At 34.8% G+C, this 16,766-nt stretch overlaps 1 protein-coding gene across 1 annotated transcript in view; it reads right to left on the reverse strand.

Annotated features, from left to right (window-relative positions):
* Positions 1 to 16,766, reverse strand: part of SMCHD1 (structural maintenance of chromosomes flexible hinge domain containing 1) — a 91,918-nt gene that overhangs the window by 54,830 nt on the left and 20,322 nt on the right. Inside the window, exons 4-17 of the mRNA XM_075705054.1 lie at positions 13,784 to 13,866; positions 13,561 to 13,691; positions 11,563 to 11,677; positions 11,297 to 11,416; positions 9,067 to 9,233; positions 6,709 to 6,802; positions 6,234 to 6,444; positions 5,258 to 5,381; positions 4,973 to 5,156; positions 4,272 to 4,469; positions 4,025 to 4,138; positions 3,461 to 3,567; positions 3,104 to 3,186; positions 2,838 to 2,951 (exon numbers count right to left, since the gene is read on the reverse strand). Coding sequence (XP_075561169.1) covers positions 2,838 to 2,951; positions 3,104 to 3,186; positions 3,461 to 3,567; positions 4,025 to 4,138; positions 4,272 to 4,469; positions 4,973 to 5,156; positions 5,258 to 5,381; positions 6,234 to 6,444; positions 6,709 to 6,802; positions 9,067 to 9,233; positions 11,297 to 11,416; positions 11,563 to 11,677; positions 13,561 to 13,691; positions 13,784 to 13,866 — 1,845 coding nt within the window. The remainder of the gene's footprint in view (positions 1 to 2,837; positions 2,952 to 3,103; positions 3,187 to 3,460; positions 3,568 to 4,024; positions 4,139 to 4,271; positions 4,470 to 4,972; positions 5,157 to 5,257; positions 5,382 to 6,233; positions 6,445 to 6,708; positions 6,803 to 9,066; positions 9,234 to 11,296; positions 11,417 to 11,562; positions 11,678 to 13,560; positions 13,692 to 13,783; positions 13,867 to 16,766) is intronic.

The raw sequence follows: 16,766 nt of genomic DNA on the forward strand, positions 1-16,766 counted from the left end.
TGCTGAAGAGCTCAAAAATCTTAAAAGATGCCACAGAACCTACTCGAGTATTTTAACAGAAGTACATGCAATTTAACTGAGTAATCAGGAATGATTTAAAAATAATCTCCTGAGACAGAAATGCTTATTTCTCAGCCTCACCTTAGACAAGAACCACCCAGGCATGACCTTGGAAAAAAATCTCCCAGAAACCAGCTTTCCTGGCAGCCCCCTTCCATCAACCCTAACCTGAAATTTTAGGACTGAGCCTTAGAGAAACAACCCACTGATGGCTCAGGAAAAAACCCAACACATCCAAACAAGCAAAACCCAAAAAGAACCTCACAGCCCTGTTCTCCTGGCAGTCCACACCTCCCTTCAGCAGACACTTCATAGGCAAGCCTCCCTCTCTTTATCCTACTTTTCCATTTGGTAGCCTCTTTGTGTTCTGGCTCCACCTAGACCCTTCAGCTTTCTCCTCTCAGCTCTAACCTATAAAGCTAACCTTATTTTTTAGCCAAACCTTACAAGCCCCACCTCATCATGGCCCAGATAAAAAAAATTTCTCATATCCCAGCTGTCTTGCCAGCCCTTGCTTTCCTCGTCCAAACCCTGGACAAGGTGCTCCTGCCACGGCCCAGACAAGAAGTTTCTCGCAGTCTATTTCTCCTGCTATCCCACCCTTTCCTTTGGCAGCTCCTTTTACCCCCACCGGACCCCTCAACTTTATTATTCTCTCAACCCTAATTCAAACCCTAATTTTAAATCGAACCTTGTATAAGGCTCCCCAGTAACAGACCAGGTAAGAAGTTTCTCATAGCTCAACTCTCTTGGCAGTCCACAGTATATTTTGCCAGGTATTTCACTCTTCAAAAGAGAAGAGAAACTTTTTGTACATTTTAAGAAGTTTGCTGTTGGCCTTCAGATGGGTATAACTACATTAGTACAAATGAGAGCTTTATATTTTCAGGAAGACTAGGGGGTAGAGTTTGACAGATATGCCATGCCCAAACTGTCACTTACAGGACTTACCCGTTGTTCTGGTGAAGAACAGGGGGATTACACTAGTGATTCCTCAATTGACTAGAGACAAAAGTTAACATATGAAGCAGTAAAACCAGTTATAAGTACAAATTTCCATCAATGAATCAAAGTGGTCAGGAGACATAAAAGGTCTGAAGATTGACTTTTCAGTAATCAGAGGCAAAGGGCAAACTTAGTTCTACTTCTCCTAGCACCGATACTGACAAAACACAACAACAGAAACACCATGCCTCTTTCAACTTTATCCATCCTGAAGTCAGGATGGTCTACCTTAGTTAAGGTTGCAAAACACTGATTTGTCCCCCAGGCTGTTCGCAAATACAATCTGATAACCTGTATTATTTGAACATGTTTTTTTCAATTCTACCCTTTTTATGCCTGTCCTGGTTTCGGCTGGAATAGAGTTAATTTTCTTCCTAGTAGCAGGCATAGTGCTGTGGTTTGGATTTAGCAGGAGAAGAATGTTGATAACACACTGATGTTTTTAGTTGTTGCTAAGTACTGCTTATGCTAGGCAAGGACTTTTCAGCTTCCCATGCTCTGCCAGGTGCACAAGAAACTGGGAGGGGGCACAGCCAGAATAGTTGATCCAAACTGACCAAAGGGCTATTCCATACCATATGATGTCATGCTCAGTATATAAACTGGGGGGGGGTTGGCTGGGGAGGAGCGATCGCTGCTCGGGAACTGTCTGGGTATCGGTTGGCGGGTGGTGAGCAATTGTATTATGCATCACTTGCTTTGTATATTGTTATTGTTATTATCATTATTATATTGTTATTATTATCATTACTATTTTACTTTATTTCAATTACTAAACTGTTCTTATCTCAAGCCAGGAGTGTTTCTCACTCTTACTCCTCCGATTCTCTCCCCCATCCCATCGGGGTACGGGGAGTGAGCGAGTGGCTGCATGGTGCTTAGTTGCTGGCTGGGGCTAAACCATGACAATGCCCCAGTACACTACCTTGGACAATGGACGTGCACAGCAGGCAGTCCCCACACAACAAGTGCCATTAAAATACCATGTATAGTCTTATGACACATATACTAAACTGAAGATAAGGTATTTCCATTTGGTTTCCTTTGACATATATCACTACAGTAACCTCAGTGCTCCAGAAAGGTATTTTTACAACTCTTATCAGATAAAGGAATTGGATTTTCCTATTGTATATGGAAAGAAACAAGGCAAACAAGACTTTAAGTTTCTATAAATTTCAGCTATATTTGACATGTGCAGGATTGGAGTTTTCAGAGAATTTAGTGTTCTAATTCTGTGTTCAACACACAACTGAGTAATTTCAGCTGCCTCAGAGAGAACGCAATTCTTCAACAAATGCAATATAAGAATATCAAGTGAAGCACCAACGGAAACCACAGAACAATAACTCACAAGAAACTTGACTTTTTTTAAATTCTGAAGTGATTTTACATTAGGTACTAAAAAAGTCTGGTCCCTACTTTTATGCAGCTCCCATGCATTGCTATGTTAATTACAGAAACATTATCCATTTTAATCATGTTCTTATGCATATTAAGTAGATAGCATGAAATGGATAGGCCCTCCTTACATGTGACAGAAGGTGTAATCATAATATAGCATTAAGATATCAAACATTCGGCATTGAAGCAATTGTCATTTTGTGAAATGTGGCTTTGGAGTACTACATGCTCTGACGGGATATTGTCCTTAACATTAACAGCTATATCCATCTATCAAATTCTAATATATATTATATGTATATACACAAAGAAATACATTGTCCATTAAGCATTAATAAAGACTCAGTTAAATATACTGAAATACTTACAATGTAAAATAACCTTGAGTTCAACAAGAAGTTTCTTTGAACCTCCGTGGCTTGTACCCGGAAGTTTTTGCATGGCTTCTCCTTTTTTATTCAAAATCACTATTCTTAATGCTCCTGTATTTAAAAGGGAAAATGATGGACTTTTAAAATATGCTGTGTATTATAAGTGATTGGAGATTTCTGTATGCTTATTTTTTTAACAAGAGTGCAGAATATATTTTTAAATTGACATTTTACTTTTTAGTATTTGGAAGAAAAATATATACCTATTGGTGTGCCAGCAAATCTTTTTTCATTTGGTAATAACTCGTCTCCTTCAGGCCATGTTACTGATAATTTGTCAGGAAGTCTAGTGAAAAAGAAAGAATGAACAGTTTTTCTATGAGTTAAACAACAGGGGTAACGTATCTTTAGTAGAATATACACAAAGCTACTTTTTTGGGGGGAAAACAAACCCCTGAACTATTTCTTCTTGATTTAGAGTTCTAGGTTTTTTGGTTTCTACTGAAACAGCTGACTGCTTTCCCATTTGGGAATAAACTGAACTTTTTTTTTGTTCCTGAAGAAATACTAAAACTAGTATTAGGAACTCCACAAGTAAATAATTACAATTTAGAGCTTACCTTGCCATTTCATCATCTATGTATTTTTTAACAGCTTTTTCAGACACTGTTCTGTCAAGTTTTGAGATTGGAATAGTTTTCATTTCAGCATACAATGCCTGAGGTTCCTGAAAAATTAAAATTGAGTGCAGTTATAAACAGACAGATTATAATATGTCAGAGAAGAAATACCTCTATCAAGGGACTAGACAAGTTGACACAGACATAATGCAATATGCTAACAAATACTACCTGGTAACACCACAAGACACTGTTCTAAAATTTGCTGAAATCACAAGGGTTAAGAATGGATGCACAACATACTATTGACACCAACTGTGACACTTTATTTCATATGCAAATTTAAATAAATCAGATCATTGATCATGAATAATAATTTTAATATATTTACATTATAACTAACATAACTAAGTAGTTTGATTATTTCTAGATTGCTGAATCTCAAAAAAATACCATAATTTTCAACAGTTATTTAAAAGTTGTTTAAATAAGTCTGACCCAGGATCATGTTTAAAGATTCCATAGGCATATTAGGTATGTGAATCCTTTTTATATTTGTCTTACCAAAGCAATTTGAACCTCTCCTCCAGTGGCATATATATCCCCATCATGGTCTCCATACAAGAAAAATTTCTCAATACTTCCATAGAATATTGGAAGAGTCTTAACTGTCTTCACCTGTAAAGAGAAGACAACAATTAATGTCATTACGTTACTTCTGCATCAAATGTATAGTATTTGCCTTTTATAGGGTTCAAATGCTCTATTACAAAACAAACAAAACCCCAACATTGGTGAACAACTAACTTACCAGCTGTCCAGTTTTGTATGTTTTCCCATCCCACTCTATTGCAGCATACATTGTCCAAGGGCTCTGCATTCTTTTGGATGGTAAATCAGTACGTGTAGTTACTCCTTTAAAGGCTATGAATTTTATCTGTTTGTCATATTTTTCATGACAGTCTTTGAGCCACAAAGCAAATTCTCTGTCAATTTTCATTCGCTGCTCCTATAAAGAGGTTACAAAATAAATACATATTATTAATGTATTACAAAATTTAAATCTGACAACTTCAGAAGTATGAACAATTATAAGAGTACAGTGATACTGTACTCAAAAAAAAAAAAAAAAAAAAAAGAAGATCGGAAACATTACAAAATTTTAGGAAAGCTATACTTCAAGCCAGAGAAAGTGTTTCCCCCAGCACACATATTCCTCTATGAAGAGGGTCTTTCACAAAAACTGTCATATAATACCTGAAGTCATTGTTTAAGAAAACAAAAGGAAAGAGACTAAATCTTATTTTTTCAGATTTAAAAAGTTGGCTTTACTACTCACTAAAACTGAGAGAAGTGTCTGCTACAAAGTCCTGCAAAAGTGCCCAAGGTGAAAGTTCTTCAGAAACCAGGCAATATTCAGTGACACAAACAAATGACCAGTGAGTAAAGGTTTCTATATCATATGCATTAAACTTTGCCACAAAGAAATACTTAACAGAATAAAAAGATTACCTGTCCATTGAAGATTCTCGTGAACAGAGTATTCTTATCTTTTAGCTTCAGCTCCAGATCCATGAAAGTGAGTTTGTTTGTGCTGACTTGAAACTTGTCATTGGTAAATAAAGCACCAGAAATTCTGTTGTAGCATTCAGCTGGTGCCAATCCTCTCTTCTTTGGAGGAGCGCACCAGTCAAAACTTAAACAAAAGGAGAAAGACATTAAAACCTTTTTTTATAAAGAGAGGTTTACATTATAGAAACAGACTGGTTTACATTGTAGAAACAGATTACCACTTACTCTTCCACAGTTGTGTATGGTATTAATCTTCCATTCCAAAAACACTCAAAAATAGGCCTTTTCCCTCTGGCACCCTTTTCCACTATAAAGCAGTCGTCATCATCGTCATCATCATCATTTAATTCTTGATTAAAAAGAAGACAGTCTCCATGAATAAATTTGTTTAAAAAACTAATATTATATTGAAAACCAGAGCAGTCTAAATTAATGATTATCTATACTTATTAAGTTAGGCACAGTAGCAGTACACATGATATCAAGCTAGGTATATACAATAATAGGATTTTTTTTTCTGTTTAAGAAATATGAAGCAGAAAAACTAAGGAAAGCTAATGAAAAATTTTAAACCGGGATTGAATATTATTACCAATTCGCAAATTTCAAATCTGAATAAATATTACTTTTTCCTCTTAGTTTCAACTGATGTTATTTTCATATTGTAAAATCTTGTCACAATTAAACTCAAGATTTATTTTGTCAAAAAAAAAAAAAAGAAAAAAAAAAAAGAAAAAAAGCACGTACACAAATTATTTTAAAACCCTAGCATCTGAAAACTCATGAAGACTGGATAAAACAGATTTTAAATTACGGACTTAGACTACATGTTGTCCTCTGTGGTATTCCAATGTTAGAATCTCTTGACTCAAACTGCTGGTGTTTCATTACTTTCTTGGAGCAAAGATCTAACAGTCGGGAAAGTGGAAATGTTTCAGTCAGACTAAGAGTTTATAATTTGAAATCAGATGGCATTATGTCAAAGATCAGGTTTGCATGAACAAGTTATCACAACAGCCAATTTGTTCACAGGTTTTGTTCATCCAAAAGGATGTGAACTTTTCTGTTCTGCCACAACCCAAATTAGATAATAATTTACATTTCAATTTAAATTGTTCTACTCTCTATATTTCATTTAAAACATTTAGAGTAGTAGGATTGTCTATAATAGGACTGATAAGTAGCAAAATGTTTCACTCACTTGATGGAAAACACGGATCATCAGGGTATGTTTCTTTATCATACAGGAAGGGATGATACCGGATGATGCCTTCCACTATACCTTCTCCTTCAACATGTGCCTTAAACTCAAAACTATCTGCTGCAGTATTTATATACAACGTCTGCATGTCATCTTTGATCTCCCTAAGATTGACAATCTTTGGTACTTTTCCTTTTTCGAACATTGAAATCTGGAAAAAAATAAAACAATTTCATTTTCTGTAGACCAAAAAACCTACAGTAATTAGCATATTTTACATTTATCTTAACTGTTAGCAAAATGAATCAGTTCCTATGCTGCAATGATAAATCGTATTACTTTTAAGAAATCAAATTACATACATATCTTAAAATGCTGCTGCAGTTCAAAATGCACGATTAAAGGAAAGCAGGCACAATGTGAAATAAGTTGCAATCAAAGAAGAATTTTGACTGGTAAGTATAAAATCTCTCACCTGAATGTCAATGTTGTTGAAAGGGCTTACGTCTTTTGTTACAGCATTAGTTTCATTTCCTTTTGGTCCATGGATATAATAGTGATAGATATGTCTGAAATACATTTTATAGGAAAAATAAATATCAGAAAATTAAATTTAAAAATTGCACATTATAATTTTCAAAAATCTAAATAAACTTGTATTTTTATTAAAATATAACTGGTTCATTGCATTGTTATAAATTAACTCCATGACAACATGTATATCTCATACAGAAGATTTACTAAAGCGAGTGAGTGACTCCTTTTCACTCCTTTCAACTCTCATCTCCTTCATGCACAATCATATTAGGATCATTTTAAAAATAAAATAATTAGAAACATTACAAATTGGAAAATAATACATAAGTGAAAACAATTGTGATTGTTACGTGGCAACAGATCCTTTACATCAAAAGTGCAAATTAATAAAACTACTGCAATTTGTTCTGCACTATGGAGATTAAAAAGAACTAAACCCAAAAAGCTTTCCATGCATTGTTTCTGATATCAGTTTTGTATTGATTGTCTAATAGTAATAGAAACATTTAACTAACAATCACTATCCTTCAGTCATTTATAAAAAAGTAATACCCCATTTGAATATAGGCAGTAATCATGGATGTGATCTGTGTCATTAGAAACAATTTTACTATTTGTAACCATTATTTTCTAATGGCACTTGTGCTCTTTTAAGAAACTAAAAAAAATCCAAATGGTCAGATACATTAATTATTTTCACAGGATACGAAGTTTGAGAAAACTGAAGAATTTAACTCCATTTACTTCAACTTTTCAGCAAACTAGCTAATTCTTCCAACTTCAACGATTGAGGCCTTAAACCTCAGGGTGGTGGTTTGCAGAAAAATGAGATTATACAAGTCAATGGGACTGAATGCATGAAGGAAGTGCACCTGCAAGTGTTTATAATTGCTTTGCTTCTGACATCCACTGCACTAAATGCACCCCAAAGAGAAATTTTAGTTCCCAGACAAAAACTCCTCATGGTATCATTGCTCAGGACTTTTGAGCAAACTAGTATGTCTAAACCACTTAGTATTTTGTCTGCATTTCTTCCAGACTTCAAACGGTACTCTCATGGCCTTAAGATGTAATTATTTTTGGGGTTCATCTCCCCTCCCTCCACTTCAAAGCATCTGAAACAATATGAGGGCTGTGCTGTAGCCCATTAAAGCAGAATGAAACTAGTATCATGTATGTGTGGCAAAAGGCATGGCAGAAGGATATGTGGAGGTGTTTGAAAGGAAAAAGGCCATTACAGCTGAAATAGTGATGCAGGACTGCGTAGCACTGGGAAGCTAAATCTGGTTTTACTGTAATAGCTACAGGGCATATACTTGAATAATTGCATCTGGGTTTCATCTCAAATGGAGGCAGTTCTTCCACTTCAAGAGAACGCTGGAATGAACTAACACACACCCAAGTGTGGGTGTTCACAGAAGAGCACCTAGGAGTTAATGAGGGACCTAAGTTACCTGTCAATGTAGATGTACCCCTACATTTTCATGAGATTAAAAAGGGTTTCAGCCACAAGTTCTTACATGCAACACTGAATGATGTTTCATATAATAAGGTACTACCTAATCCTTATATTAATCCTCATATTAAGTATTATATATTATTATTAGATTACAGGTAACACTAAAATTATAGCTTGAAAATCAAGTTCTATGGTTTGACAGATTTCAAAGTTGGGCTATGACTTCATAGTTCGGTTTACATTCACAGGTAGATCCATCATTTTAACAGATAAGCCCACATGATTCACAGGTATCACAGACTTCCATATCTCCAGGCTCTGCAGGCCCACTGATGACACTACTACAGTACTGAGTGGACAGTACCATATATCATTCTCCCTCTTAAACTGGGATGAAGCAGCAGCTTTTTTGTTGTTGTTGTTTCAAAAAACAAAAAACTGTAAATAGAGAGCTAGATAGCAAGGTTAGAAGCACAGCTGTGAGAAAAGTAACATCAAATTACTAATAATTAGATATCTAATTATTACATTAATTATTAAAGTATTAAATTGAATAGGCTATTAATAATTAGATTGGATAATTATGTATCAATTTTCAAGTCACATTGAAACTGATGTTCGCAAACATCTCTGTTTGGATGGGGGACCCCAGTCTGTTGTGCTAGTTTCTGTAAAATCAGTTAGCTAGGAAGACTAATTGTGTCACCAACAAAATACATATCAACAGCCTTAACAGGAATAAAGCCAATGACTATGTACAAAAAGGAAGTAATTCATAATTATCTGACCTTATTACTAGTCCACTTTTAAATCAAATCTTTTAAATCACTAACTTACGCCAGCTGCCTTGTCCAAAGATGAAAGTAGTTTTTCAAGTACTGCATGTGATCTGGTTGCACACCTGTAATGACAACTGCTGTGAAACTCTCTTTATCCCTTTCTTCTAATATTAGATTATGAAGAAATCTTTCATCATCACTTGTGATGTGAGTAGAGTCAGATGGCTACAAAAAGAATAAAAAAATAAGAGCATGAATTTACATCTACATTACACTTACTGAATTTCTGAACTCCCACCAACTTTGAAAGGGATTAAAAAACAAAACAGGAAAGTAATACAGAACACATGATGCTAAGTATCACAAAGGATTAACGCTTAAAATAAAAGCTTCCAACTTAAAGTCAACAAACTGAGAATGTGACATACCTGATGCAGTTCATTTTGAACTCACTTTCATCACAGCATTTTAAGTGTTCAGTCTAGAAATGTATTTAATCATGTTTAATGTGGCACTGTGTGATCAGCATGTTCTCATCCATCAAACAGAACTATTATGTCTACAAGACATAAGTCTTTTTTAAGAAAAACAAGCCAGAAAAAAAATTATTTGCTTTTAAGTGGAAAGGCTGCTTTCTATAATAGAAATTGAAGTGGGAGACACATGCATTTGCTGTGAAAGAGAAAGGGTGAATCCTCAGTTCCAGCTGAAATAACCAGTAGTCTCACAGAAACAGAAATGCCTGATTCCACAAAGTCCTGATTGTCTTTTCCTGGATGGATGCACTTTTCTCTTACAACATGAGGTTTTTAAGCTGCATAGAAACACAGTGGTTGATGCCATGCTTCATGCTGCACCAGTGGATAATCCTTTACATTTGGTGCATCCAGAAAAGAAGATGTTTTTAATATAAAGATTGAGATCTTTATAGCAATTGCAAACAATTGGTACAACTGAGAATATATGCTTTTCCATGCTGTAGTAAATGCAGCTTCATGCCTTGTTTTGCAGTAAAACAGGCAAAAAGGAAACACATCACTGAGTTGGGAAAGGACACATCTCCTACGTAATTACATCTTGATTTCTTTGCAAAAGTAACTTCCTTTACCAACTCAATTCCTCAAAGATTCACTTGTTCTTCTCACACTGCAGTAATCCATTACAACTTATATTTCTGTCATAGTATTCTCTTGCTCACCTATGTGCACTGCAGACCATTTTTCAAGGCATTAAAGAGACAAATTCACACATTTAATTTCACACCAGTATAACAAACTGGCCTGGCTATTTCAATGATTTGTAAAATTTTCTTAGACCTGAGTTTTCTATCCATTATCTCCACACTTCCATTACTTGAGGGCTTCACATCGTCTCTTCCCTCTTAGATATTTACAAGTTATTTTTTTACCTCTAAGAGAACTTTACTTACTTTTTTTTTTAACTGCATTGACTTAACTTTCATTTTATATTATCACCACAACTTTTCAAACAGTTGATTGCACCACCTTCTTGAGTTCTTTAGTAGTATCTATGCATCGCATTCTGCTAGTTTCCTCCACTTAGTATCTGTTAGCTTATTTCCTACTTTTCTATCCCCCACCCTCCCTTTTTAATATCAAATGTGGAGGGAAAGCATTTCTGCCCTCTACAAAAAGCACATAATCAAGGCTATAATCAAGGTCTGATTACCTTGTCATACACAGCACTCACTTACACTCCCATCTGCACCCTTAGCTATATCTTTGCCTTTATCTGCTTGCTCAAAAATGTCCAAAGAACAGTTCCTTTCAGTCTTCCTGCTTATCTTACAGGTTTTTGCTTAAGCTTTACTTCTTTGCAAAAACCATCAGGGTTTTTGTTGATCTGGCTGACTTTTCTCCCATATGCAGGGTAGTTCTTCTACGTACTTCTATATAATACACAGTTTGTTTCCCTAATTTATTCCTTAATACCTCAGAGAACAGACATTTTTCTTTATGTTTCATACATAAAAAAAAAAAAAAACGCTGTTCTTAGAAAGATCTTTTTAGATATTTTTCTTAAGCCAATATGTCAAACTATATGGTGTTTCTGTCCTTTAAGCTAAACTGAAAAAATAATCACACACAAATAAAACCTTATGATATAGTGTCTCAAGTTTCCCATTACCTCCTTTCACATTCCAGAGTGCGAATGATCTATAAGATAAAGGTATCACCGAATAAGTATTACAAGAATATTACATAGTGAAATCATGTTAACCTGGCAAAGGCTTTCAATTAAAAAAAAGAAAGTATTAAGGCCATTACCTTCCTGTTTCGAATGTATCCACTATATATTGCTTCTTTGTTTTTTTCCTTCTTTTCAAAATCCTCTTTAGAAAGGACAAGTTCATGAACATCCTGGGAATCTGCAGGTTTGCTTATCATCTGTTTTTATTAAAGAAACAGCATTTAAAATCAAAACAAGAGTTTAAGTGAATATAATAAAACAGCTTAATGCTGCAATTAAAGCTAGAACAGTAACAATCTGATGATGTAAAAATGTTTTAGAATAAAGATTGAAATTTACTTACTCTGGCAGACTGTCCAACGAAGAACACTGCTTGTTTGCCTCCAACTCCAAAATATGAGATATCGCTATTTAAACTACGAGGCACTGGCAAAGGGCGTACATATCCTGAATGATCACTGACAATAAAAGTGGCTTTAATAAACTTTCTCAAGACAAATGTCATTTATAAAAACCGCAAACTTCTGATCTAAACAGCTTGTATTAAATTCTTCCTGCAGTCACTTTGTTCAAAAATCCTTCATTTTAGATCTATTACAATTGCAACATTAAAAAGTGCCTAAAATTCTGGACATATTTTTTTAAAAGGATGTTGACAGAGTAACTCTTTTCCTAAGTCATCTTGTAAGACACTTCTGTCCCTTCTAGCAAACCAAATTTTATTCAGTCATACACATTCAATTTTTTAATCTGAATAACTCTTTTGCTTATTACCTTCTATGTACAAGTTTTCTACACTGAAGTTCAGATGAAAGAGAGGAAAACATTTGGCAGGGAGAATCTGATAGAAAAAGAAACTACTACCCTGAAAACTTTTCTCCATTGTTAACTCTGCAACAGGGACATGGTCAATAGGTCTGCGTGACAGGTACTGTGGTAACAGCAATTACCCACAGTTTTAATGGTAGAAGGTAAAAGGCAAACCCCTCAATGCTCTCCCTTTGACTATGGCAAGATATTAACCGCGAAGCTGCTGCAAATGAAAATGGACAACACAAGACTGATCTTCCTGACACCACCCTTTCACAGAAATAGTTTTGAGTCAAAATGGAATATAATGCCAACCAACTATTAAATGCAGTCTTGGAGAGACTACATATGTCATCAATAATTAAATTCTATGTCTTTTGAGTCAGCTTTAATGGATGAACAGTATTACCTAGTTTAAGCAAATAGTAGGACAAACATCTCGTTTTAAATCATAGCAATTCCAAATGAAAACAAAGTGTAGATAGCATCCTGGTATAATTTACAGCTATGCTCCTACTGAATGGTATCAACCCACAGTTTAAACCTGTAGCTTAAAAATACTGTCCATTTCTACTGTTACTAAATTCACCTACAGCAATTTCAAAAACCAGTGATTTTCTCTACAAATGACTAGATAAGATGACCCAGAATTACTTTTTATGCACTTCTTTCTAGATGTGTGATAGATATGGAGTGTTCTATTTGGAGATGTATCCAATGCAAAAAAAACCCTCCTCAGCTCTATTATCACTTTCTACTGACTTTTTACACTAGTTTCTCATAGGACAAGTTAGGATTAAGGCTGTGATCCTTACCTTTAAATTTACTGTCCTAGGCTTAAGGTATTTTAATAAGTGACTAAAGCTCGAGAACTGTACATAACTGCTTCTCTGGAATTTTCTACGCTAGGGTTAAGCCAGGCTGTGCAGGTGGAAAATCTCTTGGGAGCAGACTCAAAACTGTAAAATGAATTCATATAAGCACCAAAACCCACCATAAACCTCTACTTGCTTCTTTAAAAGTGAAAGATTTATTTTGCCTAGCCTTCTTCAATAAATAGACATATTTAGGTATAATTTTGCATTACATTGTACATGATTAAGAAAAAAAAAAAGAAAAGAAAAGATAACCTAAACCAAAACCCCATATCCATTATAGCAGTAGCATGACAGACATTGAATGCATTCCTTAATGCACTATTGAAAGGCTTTCAGGTTACACTATAAGAAAAAACTCTCCAGAACACTGAATGTCCCTAACTGTATTTAGGCAAGTCAAAACCAAGACAGCTTAAAAAAGGCCACAAGAATAAAAAACAAGTGTGAGAACCAGTATCATAACATTAGAAGAGCGTTTCTGTGTTATGAAGCTTCTCTATTTCCTACCTACAGAAAATATATGCTTTTTTACATGTAATCATAGAATGACAGGTTTTAGCTAAGTGTTGGTATAGAGATATGTCTTAAAATGATATTCTGTGAATGTTCACAGAGTTTGCCAATTGTTGTAAAAATGATTAAAACTTTCTAACCTCTCGAAGTCACCTTGTCTTGTAAACTTTGACAGTCTATATACAGCCCAGTTGTTAAGCTGTTTAGAAGTCATTCCTCTTCCGTTATCAATCACAACAACAGCTGGTTTTCCTTGGGAGTCATCAAATAACTGTTTGGGTAAAAAACAAAAAACAAGGAGCACCAGGAAAAAGAAAGATAATGCAAACTACACCTGAAAAAAGTGAAGTATTTCTATCTTACCAATTTTATCTGTATGCTCCGAATACCAGTATTTTGGGCTGTAGCTGATAGAGAATTGTCAATCAACTCAGCAAGGGCAAATGCTAAAGAAATTGAAGAAAAATAATGCTATTAAAACTTTGTTCTCAAAAGACAGCACTCGGAAAACACACACACACTCACAGTAGTTTCTTCTGAGCAATTAGGATAACACATTCCCTAAACACAGGCAAATGCTAAGCACTGTCAGAACCACCAAAATTATAAAACATCTTGATTTTAAAAAAAGCTTTTGTACATATACTTTATGATTTGTTTCATCACTGAATCTCTCATTATCTCTTGATAATCTCTTGATGGTAAGAACACAATTACTGAAGTACCTAGGAACAGTGATGAATTAACAGGCTCCTTACCACAAGGCAAACTTGTCTTTTTCCATGATTAGGAATGAATTTGTATGATTCATATGGAAGTCCAAAGTATGTAAAAAACTGACTTTGACTTGTTAAAATATTGAGGGAAGAATGAACTAATTGAAAAAACCTGAACAGAAATGTTGCACAATTTCCAAAATGCAAAGTTATTTGTTTATAAAAAGAAGACAAAGAAAAATGTAAAAATGGTTGAAGAATTTAGTCAGTGGTAAATACAACCAAAGTTCTGTCAGGTAGGTGGCAATACATAGCAGAAACAGTCAGCCAAACTACTTGCACAAGTTCGTTGTTTCTAAACATTAACACTTGAAGCCTTTACCTAATTCAAGTTAAGACTACCTAACGTTAGTGAAAAATTGCATTTAATTTAGGACAACAGTATCAATCTGAAAAAAAACCATCACGTTCAGATTAATTTACTCCAACCGGTCAGCCCTAGTGAATAAAAGAAACATTTCCATTCAGTCTCTCTGATAAGGAAGTTTTATTCCCTACAATCTGCAAGGTTCTTCAGAGTGCTACAGTGGAATTACACTGGCCACACACTTCAGACATGCAAAATAAATCACTTGAGTATTAGTATCATATAGCAACATTGAAGCATTTGGCATTTTCCCTCAAGTTGTTTTTGAAGTATAAAAACATTTCTCAGTTTCTTTGCAATTTTCTTCACTGCTAACAACAGGAGTTGAGCATCAGTTATGCGATCCATACTTACTATTCCATATCAAAGAACAATGGCCCTTCATCAACACATAAAACTGGTTACGCATGCCCTTAAAGATGTTTTAAATAAGGAGCATCAGCTACAGCACACTTACACATGCTCAAAATTGCTATTTGCTCTAACAGTCAATTCTAGTACATAATAAACAAAAGTAGACAGTTTAATATAGCTGTTTTGCAAATTTTAATTACTGGTGTGTTGCAGAATTTCACAAATGACTGCATTAGGGTCTCAAAGAGTGAGAATTAGTAACACATTAGGAAAAAATATACCACTAATGTCATTACAGAAGTGGATCTAAAAGTTAGTCTGTTTGTAGTCTTGATCATTGCAGTCTTTTTAGGATTGAAAACTTAGGGCAACAAGTAGTACCAGAACTTTTGGACCATTTTAAAGGCTTTTATGTTAGCGGCATGAACACGTGCAGTACATTCAGAGCAGGAATCCTCCTTTTCCCTGTGTCACCTATTGCAGAGTACAGACAAGATCAAGAATTGACTTAAATGCATAAGAAAAGTTTCTCACAAACACCTGAAGCTTGTTCACTGTCTTTCAGAGAGAATGATGATTTAAAGCACCTTAGCAAGCTGCTTTAGCAATGACATGACAGTGGAAAGTGTAGGAAAAAAGTTTACCTATCCCTTAGTAGCAGTAAAGTTTTCTTTACTACTAAAAAAATAATCAATGGACTTCAAAAAGACAACATGGAGATCCCATATATAAATCACTTATCTGACTCATAAATAAATATGCCTCAGGCTTTTGGGAAACAGTATGCAGGGAGGGAAAACAGCGAATGTATGTTGATGATACTGCCAGATGGTCCCAAACAGAAGTTCAAAATGTTTTTAAACTACAGCAAGACTGTCGAGAAACTTTGATATCTAGGCCCACAGACATTGACAGGCACGATCAAAGTCTTTTCCTCTCCTGGGGATATACTTTCTTCCTGTTTCAATACTTCTGGATTACAAATAAATCTGTCAAAGATGCTGCTATATTTTACATTCAAAACACATTGTAAAATGCAATATTTTTACATGTGGATGGCGGATTTGACCTTGACACAAAAACCTCTGGATAACACAAGAGGTTATCATTGGAGTTACATACAGGGAGGTCATCATAACATGAGGCAATAGAAGTGGAAAACCTCTTCTATGAAGAAAAGGAGGGAAAAGGAAAAGAAGTCATGCGTGTGAGGAACTATAGGAAAACTGAATATATGCACACATTATCCTTTTTCATCTCATATTATTATTCTGAAGCCTGCTGAGAGAAGGAAAAAGAGGTTTTCCTACCAAGAAAATGTTCAGCATTTTGTGGGAGATGAGTAGTAGCTACAAATCACATCAACACTTATAGGAAGTGCAGTATTGAATGACTTCATGAAGGTCTTATGAGATGTAACAGTTCCGTCTCACAAAACAACTGTTTGTTTGCAGTGCTGTTTATTACCATGAAAACAGAGAGTCAGATTGTTATGCACATACTGAGGAATTTCTCCAACGTAGAATAGTTACAGTTCTCAGTATATATTAATTTTATTCAATAATTTAAATTTTGATTTAGGAAAAAAAAAAGGCAACACTGAAACAAAAACTCTTTAAAAGTGTAATATATTTCTAAACTGAAAACTTGTTTAAACATTTGTTTGCTTGACATAAGACACCATAAAAAGAGAAGGAACTTCTTCAAGTTCTATTGTAGAACTTGATGACCATGCATCATCCTGCATTTAACGTACAAACCTGTTTGTTTAAATGCTAGCATAAGTAAAGCTAAATGGATGATATCTGACTCTGACTAAAATCCTCTTTTTCTTCTCAGATTAGACTTT

The sequence above is a fragment of the Pelecanus crispus genome, chromosome 2 (assembly GCF_030463565.1).
Source record: "Pelecanus crispus isolate bPelCri1 chromosome 2, bPelCri1.pri, whole genome shotgun sequence".
Taxonomy (NCBI): Eukaryota; Metazoa; Chordata; class Aves; order Pelecaniformes; family Pelecanidae; genus Pelecanus; species Pelecanus crispus.